This window comes from Tursiops truncatus, chromosome 19 (assembly GCF_011762595.2).
Source record: "Tursiops truncatus isolate mTurTru1 chromosome 19, mTurTru1.mat.Y, whole genome shotgun sequence".
NCBI lineage: Eukaryota > Metazoa > Chordata > Mammalia > Artiodactyla > Delphinidae > Tursiops > Tursiops truncatus.
Window position 1 is genome coordinate 52,862,259 of NC_047052.1, and position 20,942 is coordinate 52,883,200.

General features: G+C 52.0%; 1 protein-coding gene across 1 annotated transcript; it reads right to left on the minus strand.

Annotated features, from left to right (window-relative positions):
* Positions 1 to 3,023: 3,023 nt before the first annotated feature.
* HAS1 (hyaluronan synthase 1) lies at positions 3,024 to 9,093 on the minus strand (the record flags this gene model as incomplete). The annotated part of the gene is made up of 4 exons (XM_033845566.2): positions 3,024 to 3,699; positions 5,875 to 6,007; positions 6,615 to 6,840; positions 8,230 to 9,093. Coding segments are annotated over 4 exons (1,899 nt in total), but the record flags the coding sequence as incomplete, so codon positions are not given.
* Between the last annotated feature and the right edge of the window lie 11,849 nt (positions 9,094 to 20,942).

The following is a 20,942-nucleotide window of genomic DNA, read 5'->3' on the forward strand; positions in this document are numbered from 1 at the left end:
TCCCTGTGCTGTACAGTAGCTCCTTATTAGTTACCTATTTTATATATAGTAGTGTGTGTATGTGATCCCAATCTCTAGAGTGTATTTTGAAGTTTGTCAGATCAGGTCACTCCTCTGCTCAGAACCCTTCAGTGGCTCCCCATTGCTGTTGGAACAAAATCCAGTTCCTTGCGAAGGCCTCCAAAGGCCCCCAAGGTTCTGGTTAACTTTGTCCCACCCCACTCTTCCCCCTTGATCTTTCTATCTTGCAGTTCCTCTGGCCTTTGCTCATGCGTTGTATTCATCATGATTCTTCTCATTCTCTCCAGGACCTGGGTCCATACTAGTTTCTGCCTAGAATAATGTTCCCTTTTTTGTCCAGTTAACTCAGTTATGATTTCCCCTGAATGGCCTTTACATGCATTGACCCATTTAATCTCCAGGACAAGGCTGTGTGGGCGGACACTGTGTTTATGTGCCTGACTCCACCTCCCTCTCCTCCCCCTCTTTACTCTCTAGCCCCACTGGCCTTTTTTTTTTTTTGTCCCTTGAACATGCAAAGTTCAGTCCTGTCCCTGGGCCTTTGCACATGCTGTTCTTCCTACTTGAAATGACTTTACTCTGAACCTCACAAAGCCACCTCCCTCTCATTGCACAGGTCCCAGCTCAAATGTCACCTCTGACGACTCCCCTCCTCCCACATGACATCCCCCTATTTTATTTTATTTTTTATTTTTTTATTTTTTTTGGCTGTGCCATGAGGTTTGGTGGGTCTTGGTTCCTGACCAGGGATCGAACCCGGGCCCTCAACAATGAAAGCACTGAGCCCTAACCACTGGATCTCCAGGGAGTTCCCAACATCCCCCTATTTTAGCTTGTGCATTATACGTGTTCAGACCCAATGTAAATTTATTTTTTAATTTGGTTTTGTGTCTTCCCCACTTAAAAGGTAAGCTCCTTTATATTCTTATTCACCGATGTGTTCCCCTTCACTGATTCATTCAATCAGCAAATATTTACTGAGCGTTTACTATGTGCCAGGCATTTTCAAGGCACTGTAGACACGGCAATGAAGAAATCAGAACAAAAATCTGCACCCTCAAGATAGGCAGAGGGGATTAAGAGATACAAACTATTATGTATAAAATAAATACGCTACAATGATATAATGTACGGCACAAGGAATATAGCCGATATTTTATAATAACTTTAAATGGAGTATAATCTATAAATTATTGAATCTGTTGTATGCCTGAAAATTATATAATATTGTACATCAGCTGTACTTTAATTTAAAAAAAAATCTGCACCCTCATGGAGTTTAGATTCTCATCGATGGTCAAAAAATAAACAAGAAAATTATGTAAAAATGTGCACCAAGGCATATGATAATATATGTGATGGAGAAAATAAAGCAGGGAAACGGGGATGTTAGGGGGAGGAGGGTAGCAATAGGATCTTTGGAGAAGGCCCCACCCAAGAAGGTGCCCCTAGAATAAAAGCTTGAAGGGGATGAGGTATGAGCCATGTGAATATATGTGTTAAGAGCGCTCCAGGTAAAAGAAACAGCAGGAGCAAAGGCCCTGGGGCAGGGGTGTGCCTGGTGTGTGCAAGGACAGCCAGGAGTTCAATCCACTGGGAGCAGGGCTTTAGGAAATGGGCATGCAGTGAGGTCAGAGAGAACACGGGGGGGCCAGTTCATGCAGGACCTTGGCCACCCTAAGCTCTTGATTTTCCTCCGTATGAGATCATGGTGGTTTTTGAGCCCAGGAATGTCATGATTTGATTTGACTTACATAGCTCCTGCATGGCTAACAGACCGCAGGGGGCAAGGGTGAAAGCAGAGGTCACTGTTAGGTGGTAGGCCAGGCATGAGGTAGCAACTTTAATCCAGGGAAGAGATGCAGCTCGGGGACAAAGCAGTGACAGTGAAGGTGAGGAGCGGTGGTCCTAGATCTGTCATGTAGGTAGAACCAGTGGGATCTGCTGACGGATCAGCGTGTCGGATATGAAAGAAAAGACGAGGGTCAGGATCAATGGTCAGGACAGCAGCAATGTCCAGTAGAACTCTCTGCCCTGATGGAAACGTTCTAGACCTGCCCTGTCCAGTATGGCAGCCACCAGCCACATGTGGCCGTGAAGCACCAGAATTGTGGCCAGTGCAACTGAGGAACTGAATTTCTAATCTTTAATAGTTTTCATAATTTAAATCGTCCCACCTCTGTGACAACAGAAGTCATAGAGGCATGTGTCTGGGTATCCTTAACTAGGGATCACAGTCTCTTTGCTTAATTGACTAGGAGCTCCTGGAAGGCAAATTCTGCCTCTTAATTGCTTCTGTATTTGCAAACCTGGCAAAGTGTGTGGAATTCAATAGGAGATTGATAAATGTTTTTGTGGCCGATTGAATCAAAGAATGAATGAAATGAGATGATAGTGTCGGGTACAACATAGTAGGTCCTCTGTAAGTATCTGAATGAAGAGTTGAGAAATTCCACCCTCAAAACAACCCTGATCCATGGGACTCCTATCACTATGTTCCAAAGAGGGAGTCCAGGCTCCGAGGAAGGAGGGTATCCTGTCTAGTGTCAAACAGCTGGCACCCTAGATGGAGCCACGAGTTCCCAGTTCTCAACCATTCAGCCCCCTTAATTCTCAAAAAAAATAAAGAAAAAGAAGACGAACGGAGGAGGTAGGCTCGGAAGAAAATAAATAAAATTATTATATCCTAATCACACAGTACAAATGGGGGTTAAATAAGAACAGGGAGAAATCGGGGGCCCCAGGACAGCATGTGGGGGCCCCTTTTCCCCCCGCCCCTAAAAACCCACACCCTGTTCAATAAATACCCCTCCCAAGAGACTCAGAATTACCAGCCCCCAAAGAGTCCAGGCTGAAGAGTCTTGGGTCGAGCCCCTCACTTTACAGAGGAGGGCAACTGAGGCCCAGAGGGTCACCCGGCAAGTTCGTGGTTCCGGGGACCCTGGTAGGTCTCCTCTGGCCGCCCCCGGACCCCCCTGAGCGGGCGCCCCGCGCACCTGGACTCACACCTGGACGCGGTAGCCCCCCGCTCGCCTCCGGCAGAGCCTCCGCACCCACACCCAGTAGAAGGTCAGCATGATGGCCCAGTAGCCCACGTAGGCGCCGGCCCCCGCGGCCAGGTGGCGGGCCTCGGCCGCGCGGGAGGGCCCGCTCCAGTCGGCCCGGGCCTCGCGCACCACGCTGCGGACCAGCCCCCCGAGCAGCAGCAGCGCCCAGAGGGCCAGCGGCAGCACCGGGACGTAGTTGGCGGCCAGCTGGCGGCGGCCGGACGTGCCCCAGCCGCTCTGGTTCATGGTCGCCAGCGCCAGGAACTTGGCGGGCAGGAGGCCGCCCATGTAGAGGGGCGCGTAGAGCGAGAGCAGGAGCATCCGCAGGCAGCCGCGCAGCCAGGCCGCGAAGGCCGCCTTGGCCAGCGCCACGCCCTGCACGCACAGCAGCACCCAGAGCAGCGCCCACGGGCGGCCCGCGTAGAAGAGCCGGAGCACCGTGGCCGCCACGAAGAAGGGGAAGAGGCCCGAGACCACCGCCTCGTAGGTCATCCACGCGTGGTGCCGGTGCCACCAGAGCGCGTTGTACAGCCACTCGCGGAAGTACGACTTGGACCAGCGCGTCTGCTGGCTCAGCCAGCGCAGGAAGGATGAGGGCGTCTCCGAGTAGCAGCGGGACCGCGAGGTGTACCTGGACGGGTGGGAGGAGGCAGGGCCGTCAGCGCGGCCCTCCTTGGGGCCCCCGGACGGAGAGCGGGAGCCAGAGATGGCCAGGGGGCAAGTTTTCTCGACCTCTGTGGGCCTCGGGGTTCTTGATGCCCACCTACGTCCTTGGACTCTTTAATCAATAGAAATTGATAAAAGGCCAAAGGAGAAATTCCAGTAAGGCTTTACTGGGACTCCTGCTGCAAGTAACAGGTTCCCTGGCTCGCTGGGGGAAGGGGGAGGGGACACGGGGACGAGCTGGTCCCTTCCATGGGGTGAAGGTCGGGGCGGATCTGTGGGTGGGCTGGAGGGTGTAGCTTAGGTGGTCCGCCCACCCCCTTGGTGGTGCCCTGGACGGGGATCGTGCGCATGCGCAGGACCCTGCTTTTGCTCCCCACACCTCAGAAGTGGCGGTTGAGTTTGGGCCTTTTTGTATCTTCTTGTTCATAATTTGCCCCAACTGCATATGTGTGCAGTTATTTTTAGTCTCTTATAGTTTCTTTGTATTTTGTTGCTGGAGGAGAGGTTTGTTTAGGCGCAAGCGCTGCAGTAAAGGGCCCCAGGTCCCAGGTCCCAGCCTGTCTCATTCTCCTATGTAAAATGGGGTCAATAACGGTTCCTACCTAATAGATGAGGATTAAACGCTAAGTGCTTAGGACCAGTACATAGTACTTGCTCAATAGATGATAACGACTACTACCATTTTTATTATGACTAATGTAACCACTGGCATTACTAATATCACTGCGGTATTACTAATGCTATCACTAATCTGTTACGAATACTATTCTTGGCAGGCACCATGGTGAGGAACAAGCCGGGCATGGTTCCTACCCAGGGTAACCCATGCGTTAGAGCTTCTCAATGGAACCATTAAGCTCCCTTCCAGTGGCTCTGCCAGACATTACTAATCAATCCCTCCCCGGTTTCCAGCCCAGCCCAAACAAAGCTAGAATCGCTTGTACGGAGCATCACCTTAGGTGGCCTCCAGCAGTCAGTTTGTTAGGAGGGTCTATCCCCGCGGGCACTAGTCTATCCCCGCGGGCACTGTTTGACAGTGTCCAGTCTCCTTCCCCTGTGTCACTTGGCATCCTCAGCGGCCTCCCTGCTAATCCTCTTCCTCCCTGCAGTCTGTACAGCTGGAGGGATCCTGTTAGAACAACATGCCGCCCCTCTGCTCAAACCCCCTCCTCGTGGCTCCCTCATCTTAGTTCACAGTTCTTACTGTGGCGCACAAGCCTTTCATGCGTGGACACCTCCAACCCCACCCCCGTGGACTCTCTGTCCTCTCCTGACACTCTCTCCCTTGCTGCACTATTTCCCGCCCATCCTTATCTTACCCTAATTTAACATTTCACTCCCTATCTGGAAACTTCCTGGCTTTAGGTGTCACCTTCGCATGATCGTTATCTAATACACTATATGTTCTACTTACATATTTTATTTATTGTCTGTCTCCCCAATCAACGTAAGCATGAATTTGCATCTCTTTTGTTTGCTGCTGCATCCCCAGAGCTGAAAACATTGGCAGCACTTAAAGAATATTTGTCAAGCGAATGAATGCCCGGGTTCCCTCGGTATACCCCGAGTTGTCTCTGGTGCTGTCACTGAGTCGAACTTCATAGAAATCCCTTTCCCCTGAACTTCACTGGTCTAGCCCATGCACCCCATGAGCCTCATTGAATCACATCTCTTCTTCCTGAAGCACTTACTAGAGTTGAGGCACTCCCCTCCTCTCCCACTTGAATCTTTTCACTCTCTCACTAGTGAGATCCCACTCCGTTGATCTCTTTCTCTCCCCACAGATTGGGGTAATCTGTGCTCTCTGCGGTAGAGCCATCTTGCCACATCTGAGGTTGTACCTTCTAGGTGGAATCCCTACCCTCACCTTGCCCTGCTTAGAAGAGTCCGCTGGGTCACATGGTTCAATGCAAATGCCCCTATGGTATCTTCCACTCTCCCCTAATGTCTCACTGGGCGTTCCTCCCTGATTCAACACAAATGCCACTTGTGCTCCATAGGGCTTCTTTTCCTCTCCCCTAAAAGCTCACTTGAAATGTACTTTAGGTTTGGAGAGTTTCCAGCACACGCACACGCACACACACGTGTGGATACTCATTGGCCTCTGCACACACTCAAACACCCTGTCCCCTCAGCTTACTTGGTGGCATAGCCCATGCTGAGCATGCGGTTGGTGAGGTGACGGTCATCCCCAAAGGTGCAGTGGGTGCCCAGGAACTTCTGGTTGTACCAGGCCTCAAGGAACTGCTGCAGGAGGTTGTTCCTATATAGGCCTAGGTGGGGAAGGGGAGTACAGGAGCATCGGCCTCTGCTGTTGCCAACACCATCCCCAGCCCTAGCTCCAAACCAACTCGTCTCCAATCCCAACCCCATCCGTAACCATCTTAATCCTATTCTCAACCTGTCTCCAGTGACAACTCCAGCCCCAGTCCTGTTCTCAACCTCAAATCCTTCCTCACCCCCACACCCATCCCAAACTTGCCCCAGTCCTGTTGCTGACCCACACCCACTTTGACTGCAAACCCATCCTCAATCTCACATCCATTCTCAGCCCCATCCGCTACCTGTCCTCATCCAAAAACCCATCTCCAACCCTAAACCTAGCACCAACACTGTCCTTGACTCCAAACCCATCCCTTCCCCTTCCCCAAACCCTCCCCCTGCCCCAATCCCAATCCCCAACCATACCCTTTCTCCAGCCCATTCCCGACACCAAAAACCATCCCCACCTCCAACTTCCAATCTTATCCCTATCCCCAGTTCCTGCCCCAGCCCCATCTTTGTCCCCAGTCTCAATCACATCTTCAATCCATTCTGGCTCCCCTTCTCCCTTCCCTCTCTGCCCCATCCATGGCCCTCCCAAGCCCTACCCCTGCTCACCTAGGGGACCACTGATGCAGGACACGCAGTGGAAGTAGCTCTGACAAGCGCGCTCCACGTTGAAGGCCACCCAGTACCGCAGGCTGCTTAGGAAGCTGACCCAGGAGTCCAGAGGGTTAAGGATCCGCACGTCGCCCCCAACGGCCCCTACCCGGGGGTCCTCGTCCAGCACCTGCACCAGCTCCAGCAGTGCCACAGGGTCCAGCCTGGTGTCTGAGTCACAGACCTGTCAGGTGGGAGGGACCAGGGTCAGGTTGGTAATTGAGGGGAGGGCACCAAGGGAAGGGGAGCAGCTGGGACCTCTGCAGCCACTCTGAACACAACTTTGAATGTTTTAGTCACTTTCTTTCTTTTTTTTTTTTTTTTGCGGTACGCGGGCCTCTCACTGTCGTGGCCTCTCCCGTTGCGGAGCACAGGCTCCGGACGCGCAGGCTCAGCGGCCATGGCTCACGGGCCCGGCCGCTCCGCGGCATGTGGGATCTTCCCGGACCGGGGCACGAACCCACGCCCCCTGCCTCAGCAGGCGGACTCCCAACCACTGCGCCACCAGGGAAGTCCTTCTCTTCCTGGTCTTGATGAGGCAAGCTGCCATGAGTTCTATGATGGCAAAGAAACAAATTCTGCCAACAAACACATGAGCTTGGAAGAGGTCCCTGAGCACTAGATAAAACCCAGCTCCAGCTGACGTCATGACTGCAGCCTGATGATACCATGGACAGAGGATCCAGTTAAGCTTTGCCCAGACCCCTAACCCATGGAAACTCTGAGATAATAAATGTGTTTTGTTTCAAGCTGCCACATGTGTGGAAATTTGTTATGCGGCAATTAAAAAAAAATAAGGCAGTGCATTAATGAATGAACCACTACATTGAATGGATGAATGAACGACAAAATGAACAAATAAATCTCTATATTGAATAGATAGGTAAATGGATGGGTAAATGAACAAGAGAATCTCAACACTGAATGAATGAAGAAGGGAAGAAACAGAATGAACCAATCTCTACATTTAATGGATAAGTGAATGAATAAATGATCGCCATATTGGATGGACAGATGGATGCATGAATGAATGAGTAAAAGAAAGAATTTCTACATTAGATGAAGAAAAAATGGAATCTCTGCATTGAATGAGTGAATAAATAAAGGAATGAATGACCTCTATATTGGCTGATTAGATGAATGAATGAGTGAAGAAAAAAAGGACTACAATGAAAGAAGGAAGGGAAAGAGGGAGGGAGACATTCTATATAGAATGGATGAATGAATCTTTATGTTGAATGGATGGATAAATGGATGGATGAGTGAATGAGTGAGTTAAGGAAAGTCTCTGCATCAAATGGATGAATGAATGAAGACACGAAAGAAGGAAGAAATCTCTTCGTTGAATGGATACATGAATGAATAAAATGAATGAGTGACCTCCCTATTGGATAGGTGGATAAATGGTCGTATGAATGATTGAGCGAAGGAAAGAATCTCTCCACTGAATGGGTGAATGAATAAAGGAAGGAAAGAAGAGGTTCATTCTAATCTCTAAATTGAATGAAGGGTCCGAGGGAAGTGGGATTCGGGGTGTTAGGGCCACGATGCGGTGCGGGTGCCTTCCACTCACCTGCACGTAGTCCACCGAGTCGCCGAGCGCCTTGAAGGCGGTGTACATGACCTCGCGCTTGCCGCCCCAGCGCTGCGCCACGCACACGCACCTGCGCGTCCTCACCAGCGCCTCCACCGCCAGCCGCCCGGGATCCTCGGCCTCCACCTCCCGGTAGGCGCCCTCGCCCGCCGCGCCCGCCGCCGCAGGTTCCCACGGCTGGTGGTAGTTGCTGTCCCACACGTAGGTGGCGGGGTCCTCGTCGGCGAAGACCTCGCGGAACATGTCGACCATGTAGAGGTCCTCGGCGCGGTTGCCGTCCACCACCATGAGGATGTGCAGCCGCGCACGAGGGTACACGAGGGCGCGCGCGGACACCAGGCACTGGCGCAGGTACGCGGGGTCCTCCTGGTATGCGGAGATGGTCAGCGCCACGCTGCGCGCCGTGGCAGCGTCCGGAGGGCCCCGCGCCGCCGCCCGCCGCGCCGCCGCCGCCACCCGCCGGTGCTCCAGGTACGCGAAGAGGCTCTGCGCTACCAGGTGCACCGAGAGGAAGGCCCCGTAGAGGCCGAAGGCCAGGAGGCCGTAGCGATCCGAGGCCAGCGGCACGCTGGCGGCGTAAGCCCAGGTCATGAGGCCCAGGATGAGCAGCGCGAAGGCGATGGTCAGCACCCTCCGGGCCAGGCCGGAGCAGTGGCGGGCTGCAGGGCTGGGCTTGGGCACGTCCTGCCAGGGGGCGGAGAGAGGGGATAGGAAGGGGAAGAGGGTCCTGAAATGCCTCCAAGGGGAAAGAACCCCCTCCCTGGGTTTTGTTTCCAGGCCAGTGATAACATACCCTTTTCGTAAAGAAAATCCCCTGGGTACTGCAAAGTTATTTTCATTAACGAAAATAAATGTGGCAAACAGTTATCGAGGCTGAATGCCTGCTTCTGTTGATTCTAATACATTTTTTTCACATTTTTAACAGCTTTTAAATCCACGAAGATTACACTCAGTGGAGTGTCACAGTTTAATTAACAAAGGTTTCCCGCCTCCTTCTTAGTGGCACAGAAAATAATGGTTCATCTTATAAAGGTTTCTTAGTGTTAATGCTAGTAATACTAATATACATCTAAAAGAAGAGAATGCAATGTGCTATGCGCCAGGCAGTGCTCTAAACCTTTTATAGGAACTAACTTATCTGAATCCTCGCAACAGCCCTGTAAGGTAGGTACAATTATTACCATCCCCATTTTACAGATGAGGCAACTGAGTCACACAGAGATGCAGCAACCTGCCCAAGGTCTGCCTGGAAAGCAGAGAAGCCAAGTTTTTTGTTTGTTGCATTTAAAAAAATTGTTATTGCCGTATAGTTGACTTACAGTGTTGTGTTAATTTCTGCTGTACAGCAGTGATTCAGTTAAACGTCTATATTCTTTTTCATATGCTTTTCCATTATAATTTATCACAGGATATTGAATATAGTTCCCTGTGCTATACAGGAGGACCTTGTTGTTTATCCATTCTATATAGAATAGTTTGCATCTGCTAATCCCAAACTCCCAATCCTTCCCTCCTCCCCCTTGGCAACCACAAGTCTGTCAGAGAAGCCAAGATTTGAACCCTAAGAATCCAATCACTAAACCACAACCTTATATACTGGCTTTACTCCTCAGGAGCGCCCCGGGGCACAGAGAGTGTTTCCTGCTGCCACTATACAGATGGCAAAACTGAGGATTGATTAGCCAGGAGGAGTGGCTGGCAGGGCCAGGTGTCCAGTACATGTGGCTGGAACAGCTCAGAATCAAAGGGGAAGAGGTGCCTCTGTTTTCTCATCTGTAAAATGGGGGTTTAGCCCCTTCCCTGTGCCAAACACTGCCCCATGGGAGGTAGGTACTGTTACCCCCTCCTGTTACAAGTAAGGAAACTGAGGCACCAGGAGGTGTATTCTCTCGTCCAAGGTCGCTAGGCTCCACCGTCCTCTACGTTAAACCGCCTCCTCTGTCACCGGTTCCCATCTCTTGGGCTTATGATGAGTTAAATGAATCACTAAGCTGTAGAGCTGCACTGTCTCATAAGGGACCCACCAGCCACACGTGGCTACAGGACACTTGAAATGTAACCAGCGCCACTGAGGAACTGAATTTTTAATTGTATTCGATTTACGTGTTTAAATTTAGGTAATGGTCCTTAATTCAGTTACTGGAAAGCTTTTATGCCTGTTTGGAACAAGGAGGGGCTGTGAAGCTTCTCTTTCAACTAAATTTTACGAAATCTAAAAATACAGATCAGGCATCTCCAGTGAAAATATAGCATCTGCATGACGTGTGCCACACATCTGGACTATGAAGCCTGAATGTGGGGAAAATATAGCATCTGCATGAGGTGTGCCACACATCTGGACTATGAAGCCTGAATGTGGGGAAAATATAGCATCTGCATGAGGTGTGCCACACATCTGGACTATGAAGCCTGAATGTGGAGAAAATATAGCATCTGCATGAGGTGTGCCACACATCTGGACTATGAAGCCTGAATGTGGAGAAAATATAGCATCTGCATGGGGTGTGCCACACATCTGGACTATGAAGCCTGAATGTGGGGAAAATATAGCATCTGCATGAGGTGTGCCACACATCTGGACTATGAAGCCTGAATGTGGAGAAAATATAGCATCTGCATGGGGTGTGCCACACATCTGGACTATGAAGCCTGAATGTGGGGAAAATATAGCATCTGCATGACGTGTGCCACACATCTGGACTGTGAAGCCTGAATGTGGGGAAAATATAGCATCTGCATGACGTGTGCCACACATCTGGACTATGAAGCCTGAATGTGGGGAAAATATAGCATCTGCATGAGGTGTGCCACACATCTGGACTGTGAAGCCTGAATGTGGGGAAAAAAAGAAAGTAAAGTATCCCATTCATGTTTTTGCGTTGATTACATACGGAAATGATAATATTTTTGATATATAGTGAGGGTCGGCGTACTACGGCCTCCTTTTTCACTACGGCCCCGCAAGCTAAGATTAGCTTTTATGGTTTTAGAAGGTTGAAAAAAGTGAAAAGAAGAAAAATACTTTGTGGCACATGAAGATTTTATGAATATACACACTATTACGTGTAAAATAAACAACAAGGACCTCCTGTATAGCACAGGGAAGTATGTACTCAATATTTTGTAATAACCTATGTGGGAAAAGAATCTGAATAAATATATAACTGAATTACATTGCTGTACACCTGAAACTAAGAGGACATTGTTAATCAACTATACTTCCATAAAAATAAAGAAATAAAGAGAATTATATGAAATTCAAATGTCAGCGTCCTTACGTCCTATTATTGGCACACGACGCTCATCTGATTGCATATTGTACAAGCTTGATTTCTCACTACGCCAAAGTGGAGTAGTTACAATACTCAATGGTATGGCCCTCAAAACCCCAAATATTGACTGTCTGGCCTGGTACTGAAAAAGTTTGCCGACTCCTGATAGCTTGGGTTAAAGAAAATGTTATTATTAAAATTAATTACACCTGTTTCTTTTTCCCTTTTTAGTGTGGTTACTAGAAAATTTTAAATTATGTATGTGGCTTATATTATGTTTCTCTCTAGGGCAGAGCTAAGGTACAGCTTTGAGCCTGGTTCTAGTAACCGGCCAGTATTAGCAAGTATTATTTCTTCTGGAATCCTCCTTCTCTGTCTCTGCCTGAGTTTCTGGGGGTGGCCCAATTCATGCTGGGGATCAGCGAGATGGCTGGGTATCTGGAGCGTTCTAAACCCAACAACAGTCATGATAACACGCGTCGGCTATGGACGCACAACTCCACACGTATACTCACACACGATGAGAGACACACAGAGCGTGCCCCCATAGGAAAACACTCATGTTCTGAAAGATGACTCCAGACACCTGCCCTTAGAATTTAGTGATCCTGAAACTAACGGACATCAGCCCCCCTCCACCACCACTGACAGCCACACAGGTGAACTCCAGGACACATGCCCTTCAGCAGGAAGGAAAAACACCAGGAAGAGATGCCCAGGCGGCGACCAACACACAGACACCCACCGTGGGTCTGGAGCAATGGGGCAGATGCAAGTTTCAGAAAAAAATAGTAACCGTTGAGACTGAACCATATGAAATTGCTATTTTCACCAGTCAAAGGAGACCGGAGATTGGCGATTTCATTTGGTTCAACTTCATATTTACTGAACACCTGAAAGTAAAACCCAGAGCCCCGTGTCAAGCAAAGACAGCTCTCCTCTCCCTTTCCTGGGCACACAGACGTACACGGATTCATAGCCAGGTCGACACCGCCAGGCCACATCTGACACGCGTGCAGGCGGGATGGTACACACTCACAGGGTCGCTGTCCGGCACAGGAGCACACGCGAGCTCCCCAGCACTGGCGGTTCCTCGCACACACGTGGTCACACACGTGCTGGTGGTCCCCCCCGCACAGCCGCAGTCACACACACACACACGCACTCACACACACACCTGTCTCATCGCTGTGGGTCCGGCGGGCCTCTCTCCTCTCCTGATGGCTGCTCCCCGAGTCTCTCTGCTGCCCGAGAGCTGGGGGGTGATTTGAAGAGAAGCGCGGGCGGGGGCGGGAGGAGGGGCTGACGTCAGGGCTGAGCTGGGCCAGGGGCCCTGAGGTCACGGCGGAGAGTCAGGCAGCCCCACCCGCTTCCCGCTACCACCCGCGCCGCGCCAGGCCTCCCTTCCCAGCGCCCCCATCCTCGCCGCCCTTCTCTCTCCCGCTGAGCCCCCCCATCGCACCCCCTCCTTTCCCCGTCTCTCCCCTCGATTTCTTCTCCTCTCTCTCTGCTCTCGTCTCTCCCTCCACTTCTGGATTTCTCTCCATCACTTTCTTTCTCCCCACCTCCCTCTTACTCTCACGACCTCTCTTTCCTCCTCTCTCCCGCGTGGCTCTCTCTTTCCCCCTCTCCCAGACCTCCTCGCCTCCCCCCTTCTCCTCCACCTCAGTCTCCGCACACACTGCCCCTCCCGTCGGATCCTCAGAATCCGTCTGGGATTGGGTTCCCCGGGGACTGGTGGCGGCCACTGGCAGATGCAATCAGATGCACACACGTGAGTGCTTGCGGGTGTGACTGTGTGTGCGCTGGCCTGGGAGGCCTTCTGCCTGGAACTGGAGCTGTGAGTGAACGTCTGAACGTTCAGTGCCTAATTGATTCGGGTCCACGTGCGTGTGCTTGTGTGTGTGTGTGTGTGTGTGTGCGCGCGCCCGTGGCACGAGCGCGTGCATAGGTGCCAGGGTCTGAGACATTGGGATTTGTCTCCTCAGAGCCTCCAGGGTAAACTCAGAGTTGTTGGTCAGCTGCCCCCAGGGAGCCTGGGAAACTGAGTCAGAGCAAAAGAAGTGGACTCGCTCAGAGACCAAAGAGACAGGGGTGCTGGGGTGTCTGAGTCCCCAGCTCCTCAGGGCTAGAAGACTCAGTGATAAATGTCATTGTTTCCATGCCCTTCTTTTCAGGATTTAAAGAAAAAAAAAAATCTCTGTATCTAGTTCTTTCTCTCTGCTCCTCTTAGTATGAACTGATAACGTCTGTCTCTCTCCCTGTGTCTGTGACTCTGATTATGTATTTCTGTACCTGACCATCTCCTCTCTCTTTGTCTCTGTCTTTCTCTGAGTCTATCATTTTGTCTCTGTCTCCCTGGCTTCGTTTCTCTGTCCATCTCCCTGTCTGGTTCTTTCTCTCTGTGTTCCAGTCTCTCTCCTTGGCTTCCATTTCTAACTGCTTCCTTCCGGGTTTGTGTCTGTCTCTAAATTTCTGACTCTCCATCTCCTGACTTTCTTGTTCTGTGTCCCTCTTTCTTTCTCTCTCTGACTTTTTCATCCTTTTTCTCTCTTTTCTCTCTTCCTTCCTCTGTGTTTCTCTGCCTGTGTCTCTCTTTGTATACTTCTATCTCCTTCTTTCTGTTTCTATCTGTATCCTTAGCTTTTTATTTTCCCCTGTCTCCCAGGTTCTGTTTCTCTGTTTCTCCCTGATCTCTCAGTGGCCGCCTGATTCTCCTTTCTCTGCATCTGTCTGTCTGTCTCTCTCAATCTCTCTCCTACCTCGGTCTCTCTGCATCTCAAGTGTATCTCTGATGCTCTATCTCTGTGTGTGTTTCTCTCTCTCTGACTCTCTCTCTCTCCCTCTCATACTGTTTCTCTCTGTTTTTCTGTCTCTAAGTCCTCATGTCTCCCTGCTGCTTTATCTCTTCCAGCCTGTTCTGGAGCTTTTCCCCTGCAAGATGCCAAGTCCTCACTCCCTGGGTTTCCCAGGACAGGCAGGGTGTGCTGCGCCCACACCAGGTTGGGTCTCTGCCTGAACCTGGCTGTCAGGGAGAAGAAGGCTAGTTCAGGGCCCCAGTCAGGGGCACCCCGCCCACCTCGCCAGGGCAGGGCCGGCCATTTCTGAGTCTCTGACGCCGTTGCCGGGAGCCTAGGCCACCGCCTGGTGTCTGGCTATGTCAGGATGATGGGTCCTCCAGTGGGAGCCCAGCCCAGAGTAGGAGGGGAAGGTGATTCCTCTACCCCAGGATGGGGGGGGGTGGCAGCCCGAGCTCCACTCAGAAGCCGGGCAGTTGGCTGCCCAGCCCTCCACCCCACCCTGCCTGGGTGGAGCAGCTGTATAAAACCAAATGTTTCCAAAACCGGAGTGTGGATGAGGGAGGAGGAACCAGGACTTTAAACCCCAATAGTTTCTTCCACCAGGATCCAGGAGTCCAAGCCCCCAGCCTTTCCTCCCTCAGACGCAGGGGTCCAGGCCCCCAGCCCCTCCTCCCTCAGACCCAAGACCCAGGCCCCCAGCCCCTCCCCCTTCAGACCCAGGATCCAGACCCCCAGCCCCTCCTCCCTCAGACCCAGGAGTCCAGACCCCGGCCCCTCCTCCCTCAGACCCAGGATCCAGGCCCCCAGCCCCTCCCCCCTCAGACCCAGGATCCAGGCCCCCAGCCCCTCCCCCCTCAGACCCAGGAGTCCAGACCCCCGGCCCCTCCCCACTCAGACCCAGGAGTCCAGGCCCCCAGCCCCTCCCCCCTCAGACCAGGAGTTCAAAAACCTAACCTCTCCTCCCTCAGACCCAGAAGTCCATTCTCCCAGAATTCCTTGCAGGGAGAGATGACCAAGGCTGGGAGCAGCCACGACAAGAGCTGAAAGACAAGGACAGACCAAGTGGGCACTCCCACAGGAGGCAGGGACTGGTAGCGGCGGGGCCACCTCCTGCTCCCCTCACTAACAGCCATCTCTCCCAGAATCCTCCACTCCAATGGTGGCTGATCTCAGATCCCTACCCTGGGTCCACAGTGGCCGTCCCAAGACTTCCATCAACATCGCAAAACCTCAGGCTGTGGTTTACAGAACACAGGACCAAAGAGCGAAAGTGGGGAGATAATAAGGCCGAAATGGAGAAAAGGCAAGGGAAGGAACATTTGTTCCCTATAGGGACATCTCCTGTGCCCCTCGTGGGCCAAGCTCTCAGCTGGGCGATGCTGGGCACACAGAAATGACTCAGACCCGGGCCCTGCCCTTGAGGAGATGCCAGTCTGGTGGAGGAGACAGCTGTGTAAACAGAGGATCACAGACCAGTTCGAGGACAAGGACGCAAGAACCCAGCAGGAGAGTCAGGGAGGGCTTCCTGGAGAAGGTGATATCCTGGAGGAGGAGAGCCCTGAATGTTGAGAAGTTAGTCAGGGTAAGGACGGCGGCGGTGGGGCTGGGGGTTGAAAGGTAGAACATGAAGGGCATCCAAGACAAGGAATGTCCTAGACAGTCCGGAAAGTACCTGGGAGTTGATGTTGTGGAGGCTGAAAGGGTGACGCACAGGGGTGGGTGCATTGCAGGGTCCACCCCACGCAGGGTTTTGAATGCCAGATTCAGCGGCTGGGACTTTGTCCTGGGTGCTGGGGAGCCATGGGAGGTCTGGGAGCAGGGGAGAGACAGGGTCAGCTCTGGGTGCCTGTGAGGGACACACAGAGTGGAGAGGCTAGGAGCTTTTGGCCCGGGTGTGTGGGTGTCGGGTTCATACCAGGGTCTTCTCTGGGAGAAAGAGAGCAGAGTGTGAGCTTGGATGCAGGCAACAGCGGTGGGACCGGCGGAGTGCTCAGGGACCCGCAGAGTGAGGGAGAACAAAGGCCGGAGAGGAAACCCTGAGGATGGAGGAGACAGGGAGGTGGGCAGCAGATGTGGGGGGCAGACCCACTGAGCCTTTCGTCTGAGCTACTTCTGACTGCCTTTGCCTCCTTTTGGAGCTAGGGAGGGTGAGGATTCTAGGGAAGCAACTTGAAGAAGTCTGTGTTCTGTTAAGTGCCTGAGTCCAGGGGTATGATTTCTCTGCAAGGTGTCCTGAGGGGGAGGGAAGTGCTTTGGGAGAATCTAGACACTGAGAGTCAGAGGAGAAAAGAAGAGGGGGAGGAGGTGGGGAGAAGGGAGGGGGGAGGGGGGAGGGAGGAGGGAGAAGGGGGAGGGGGAAGGGGAGGAGGGAAGATGGGAGGGAGGGGGGAGGAAAGAGGGAGGCTGGCTTACCTGACCACCGTGCTTAATATGGAAACCGGCCCCACCCTGGGACTCCTGACCCTCTCTACCCTCTAATTGTTTTTTCCCCACAGCATTGGTCACCTTCCTACATAAAGTATAACTTGCCTGTTGATTCTCGTTGTATAATATGTGTCTCCCTTGTTAGAATGCAAGCACCACACAGGCAGCAGCCTTTGCCTGTGCTGTTGGTGACTCTGTTTCCTTGGGGTCTGGACCCGTGCCTGGTACACAGTAGGTGCTCAATAGATACGTGGTGAATGAATGAGTGAGATTGGGATGGAGAGTCAGAACGGTCGATGGAGACAGGAAAGAGGAAGAAGAGGAGGAAAAGGGGGGAGGGGAGGGAAGGAGGAAGGGGGAAGGAGAGAGAGGGGAGGATGGGAAGCGGGGGGGGGGGGGGGGAGGGAGAAAGACCAGAACTGGGATTCTACCCCCCTCCCCCGCCGACTACCCAGCAGCTGAGAGGGATAGGATGGGGAGTTCCCAGGGACGTGGAACCCTAGGTAAGGCTTCCCAGGAAGAGTAAAGATCCCAAATCTGGAAGCAGATTGCCTCTGGACTTCCAGGAATTCCAGGGCTTGTGTCCCAGCACTCTTGGCAAAGCCCTGGACAGGCTGCAGCTGGTTACACAGGGCCATTCCTCCCAAACACCCATGTTCTGGGAAACACCTAGGTCTCCAACTTCTGCCGAAATTCTGGGTGGGAGGGAGGGAGGTGGTGACTGTACATCCACCTGCCTCTGGGAAGAAGCTGGGGGACCTTCAAGGCCAGGAGGAGAGGGACAGCCCTGTCTGGCTGTAACCCCATCCCTCCAGCTGAAAACACCGCCACCCTGCTTCCTCTCTGCTCCTACCCTTCTCCCCAGAGGGGAACAGAGACAGAAAGGGCCAGAGAAGGACTTCCTTTCAGCAGCTCTATCTTCTGCCAGGGAAGCAAGAGAGGAGTCTCGTTTTCCAAAGAGGGAAACTGAGGCCTGGGAAGAGCTGTTTCCTGGCCAGAGTGATACAGCATGGAGTCAGCAGAGCCAGGTAAGTAGGTCACTGGGGAAAGAGGAGGCTGGGGGCTGGACCCCTGGGTCTGAAGGGGGAGGGGCTGGGGGCTGGACCCCTGGGTCTGAGGGGGGAGGGGCTGGGCACCTGTACCCCTGGGTGTTGTAGAAGATGCCTGGGCCCTGGACCCTTGGGTCCATCACCTTCAGAGCTCTGACAGAAAAATTTTCGAGGCCCATGTTACTCTTGCATATATGGCTTTGGCTCTGTACCCCTACCCCCGTCTCCCTTCCCAAAGTTCCCGTTGTCCACGTTGAGTCCTGGGTCCGCCTCCACAACAGACCAGGGCCTGAATAGCCTCTCGTGGGAGAAACGCAACAGTCTGAGTCAGAAGATGGAGGAGAGGATGATGGGGGGCCGGAGGGATGGGCTGGGGCCCCCAGGTAGGAGCCGGTTACTTGCGTGTTATTGATTCCCCTGAGCCTCTGTTTCCTCATCTGTAAAATGGGAACATCTCAAATTGGCCCTCACAGGGTAGTCCTTCAGGTTAAGTGAGAGGGTCTGTCCAGCACACTGGAATTTGAGGTGAGTTTTAGCTGTTCCTGAACCAGCAGCAGCTGAGGGTCTGTATGACTGACTCAGGCGGCAACGGGGGGATCCTTGACCTTCCCCGGCGACCTCAGCTCTGACCTGGGGACCAGACCCATTGAGGGAAGGTGCCCAAGGGCACACAGCCAGAGACCTCCTCCACCATCTGCTCTTATCACCTATCCAAGCCTCCTGCGAAAGGGTCTGGGGGCACCAGTGCATCCGAATCAGCTGTGTGCATTTGCTAAAAATAGAGATTTCTGGGTCCCACTCCCATATATTCTGACTCAGTGAGCTCAGGACCCCGCAAATGACTTAAACATATGCCCCCCGGAGTTCCCTGGTGGCCTAATGGTTAGGATTCCAACTTTCACTGCCTTGGCCTGGGTTCAATCCCTGGTCAGGGAACTGAGATCCCACAAGCCCCATGTGGCACGGCCAAAAAAAAAAAAATCTCCCAATGGTCCTGAAGTGACATTCCCCCCCCCCACCAGGCTCCTATTTCATGCCTACTCTTAATTAACTCCCTTGAAAACCATTTGAGGCAAGTATTATAATCAACTATCCTTCAATAAACAAAAAAAAAATCCTGAAATGTTAACAGATTTCTGTGAGCTAGCACGAGCCGTCTCAACACCCTCTGATACACGGGTTGGGGTTGGGTGGGACAGGCGTGGGGCTTCCATCATGTCAGGGTCCCAGGAATCATGGGCCCTGGCTACTCTGAGGCTTGGGAGACCGAGGCCAGCTCCAGCCCACGGAAACAGTATTGACCACAGAGGGCACTTGTCAATGGCGGCCTCTCTGGCTCAGGCGCTGTCCAGCTGCTTCAGGTCACTGACGACTGTGCTTGGAACCAGGCTATTTCTGTCTGTGGTGCTGCTGTTTCTCCCAGCCTCCAGAGGTGGGGACGGGGCTGGGGGGCGGAAAGATAAGAAATGATTTCCACTGACACTACTGAACCCTGTATCAGCTCACCCCACGTCATCCGTTCAGCTGCAGAAGATTCTAGGACGCACCCTTTCTTTACCTTCGCTGTTCCAGGAAAGTGTTCCTTCCTGCCTGCCTTGTTTCTCCATCCCTCTGATCTCTCCTCCCTTTTTTTCTCTCTCTTCCTTTCTCCTTCCCTCCATCTCCTCTCCCTCCCTCCTTCTCTTGTCTCTCCATCGCTCACCTCTCTCTCTCCCTCCCTCCTTTTTCTCTCTCAGTAAAATTTTCACTGGAATGTAATATACACCCAAACCATTGCACATATCATAAATGTCTCACCAATCATTATTCACAATGTTAAGACACCTGAATAACAAGCACCCAGATCAAGAAGCAGAATGTCCCCACTGCCCCCTTCCAGACATCCTACACACACACTTGGGGATAAACAGCGTCCTCACTCCATGTCACGTAAATGGAATCAGACAGTGCGTCCTCTTTTGTACCTGGCTTCTTTCCCTCTATGTTATGTCCATGAGATTCAGCCACAGTTGTGCATGTTATGATTTGTTCCTTCTCATTCCCATAGAAGAGCATTTTGTGGTGCGAATACACAATGTCTCTTTTCGTTGTGCGGACAATCTTGCACAGGAAGGATTGTTAATAGACCCAATTTACAAGTGAGAAGACAGAGGCTCAAAGAGAGGAAGCCCTCAGTGCTGGGAGTCTGTGTCCCCTGGACTCCCTCTTAGTCACCTGAGAGCTGAAGTTCTCAGTTCTTTACCCCTCATGGATTATTTTCTGACCTGGGCAAAGTTTCCCAAGCTTTAGCGACTTCCGAAGGAGCAGAGCTGAGGGACCAGAAGGGGAGGTAGATCTGGGGCTGCCTGAGTAACAGGATCTGGGAGCGATCACTCCTGGTTTCCAAACAGCTAAGGATATGCTGCCACAATGCCTGTGTTAATGCCTTTTGGGGGTGCGCTGGAACCTCCTCGGAATTTAAACATCCAATTCACTTACCTCCATGTTCCTGATGCCCTGTGACCCTCTGCACTTCTGGGCTGAGGACATACAGGTCTCTTGGAGGTTTTTGTTTGTTTTTTTAAAAATTGCTGACCCCTGATTTTTTTTTTTTTTTTTTTTTTGGTCACACCACACACAATGTAGGACCTTAGTTCCTGCACCCCGTGCAGTGGAAGCTAGGAGTCCTAATCACTGGACCACCAGGATGTCCCTCTTGGAGGTTTTAAAGGTGATCATGAAATGTTAATGGCTATACCACAAACACAGTTGTCGAAAGCAGAGAGAAAACTGGGAATACGAAGACAAACAGGAGAGTGTGAGGATGCTTATTCCTTCATGTTCCCTGGGGCCTGTGAGCCAGCTCTCTGGCCGGAACACACAGGCAAACTGGACCCAGAACAGCCTTAATCAGCTCAGATGTGATGGGAGAGGAGAGCGGGCAGCCGTCAGTCACACTGGCCAAGCCCGTGGCCACTAGCTACATGCAGCTATTAGATGTAAATGGATTAAAATTAAATTAAATGTATAATCTAGTTCCTCCACTAGAGATTTAGACTCTGGGAGGGATGCATGGCTGCCGTGAAAAAGAGTTTTGTCAACGAGGAAGAAAGTGGGAAGGGGCTTTTGGGAGGTGTGATGGTCTGATTCTGATCCTAATTCCAATA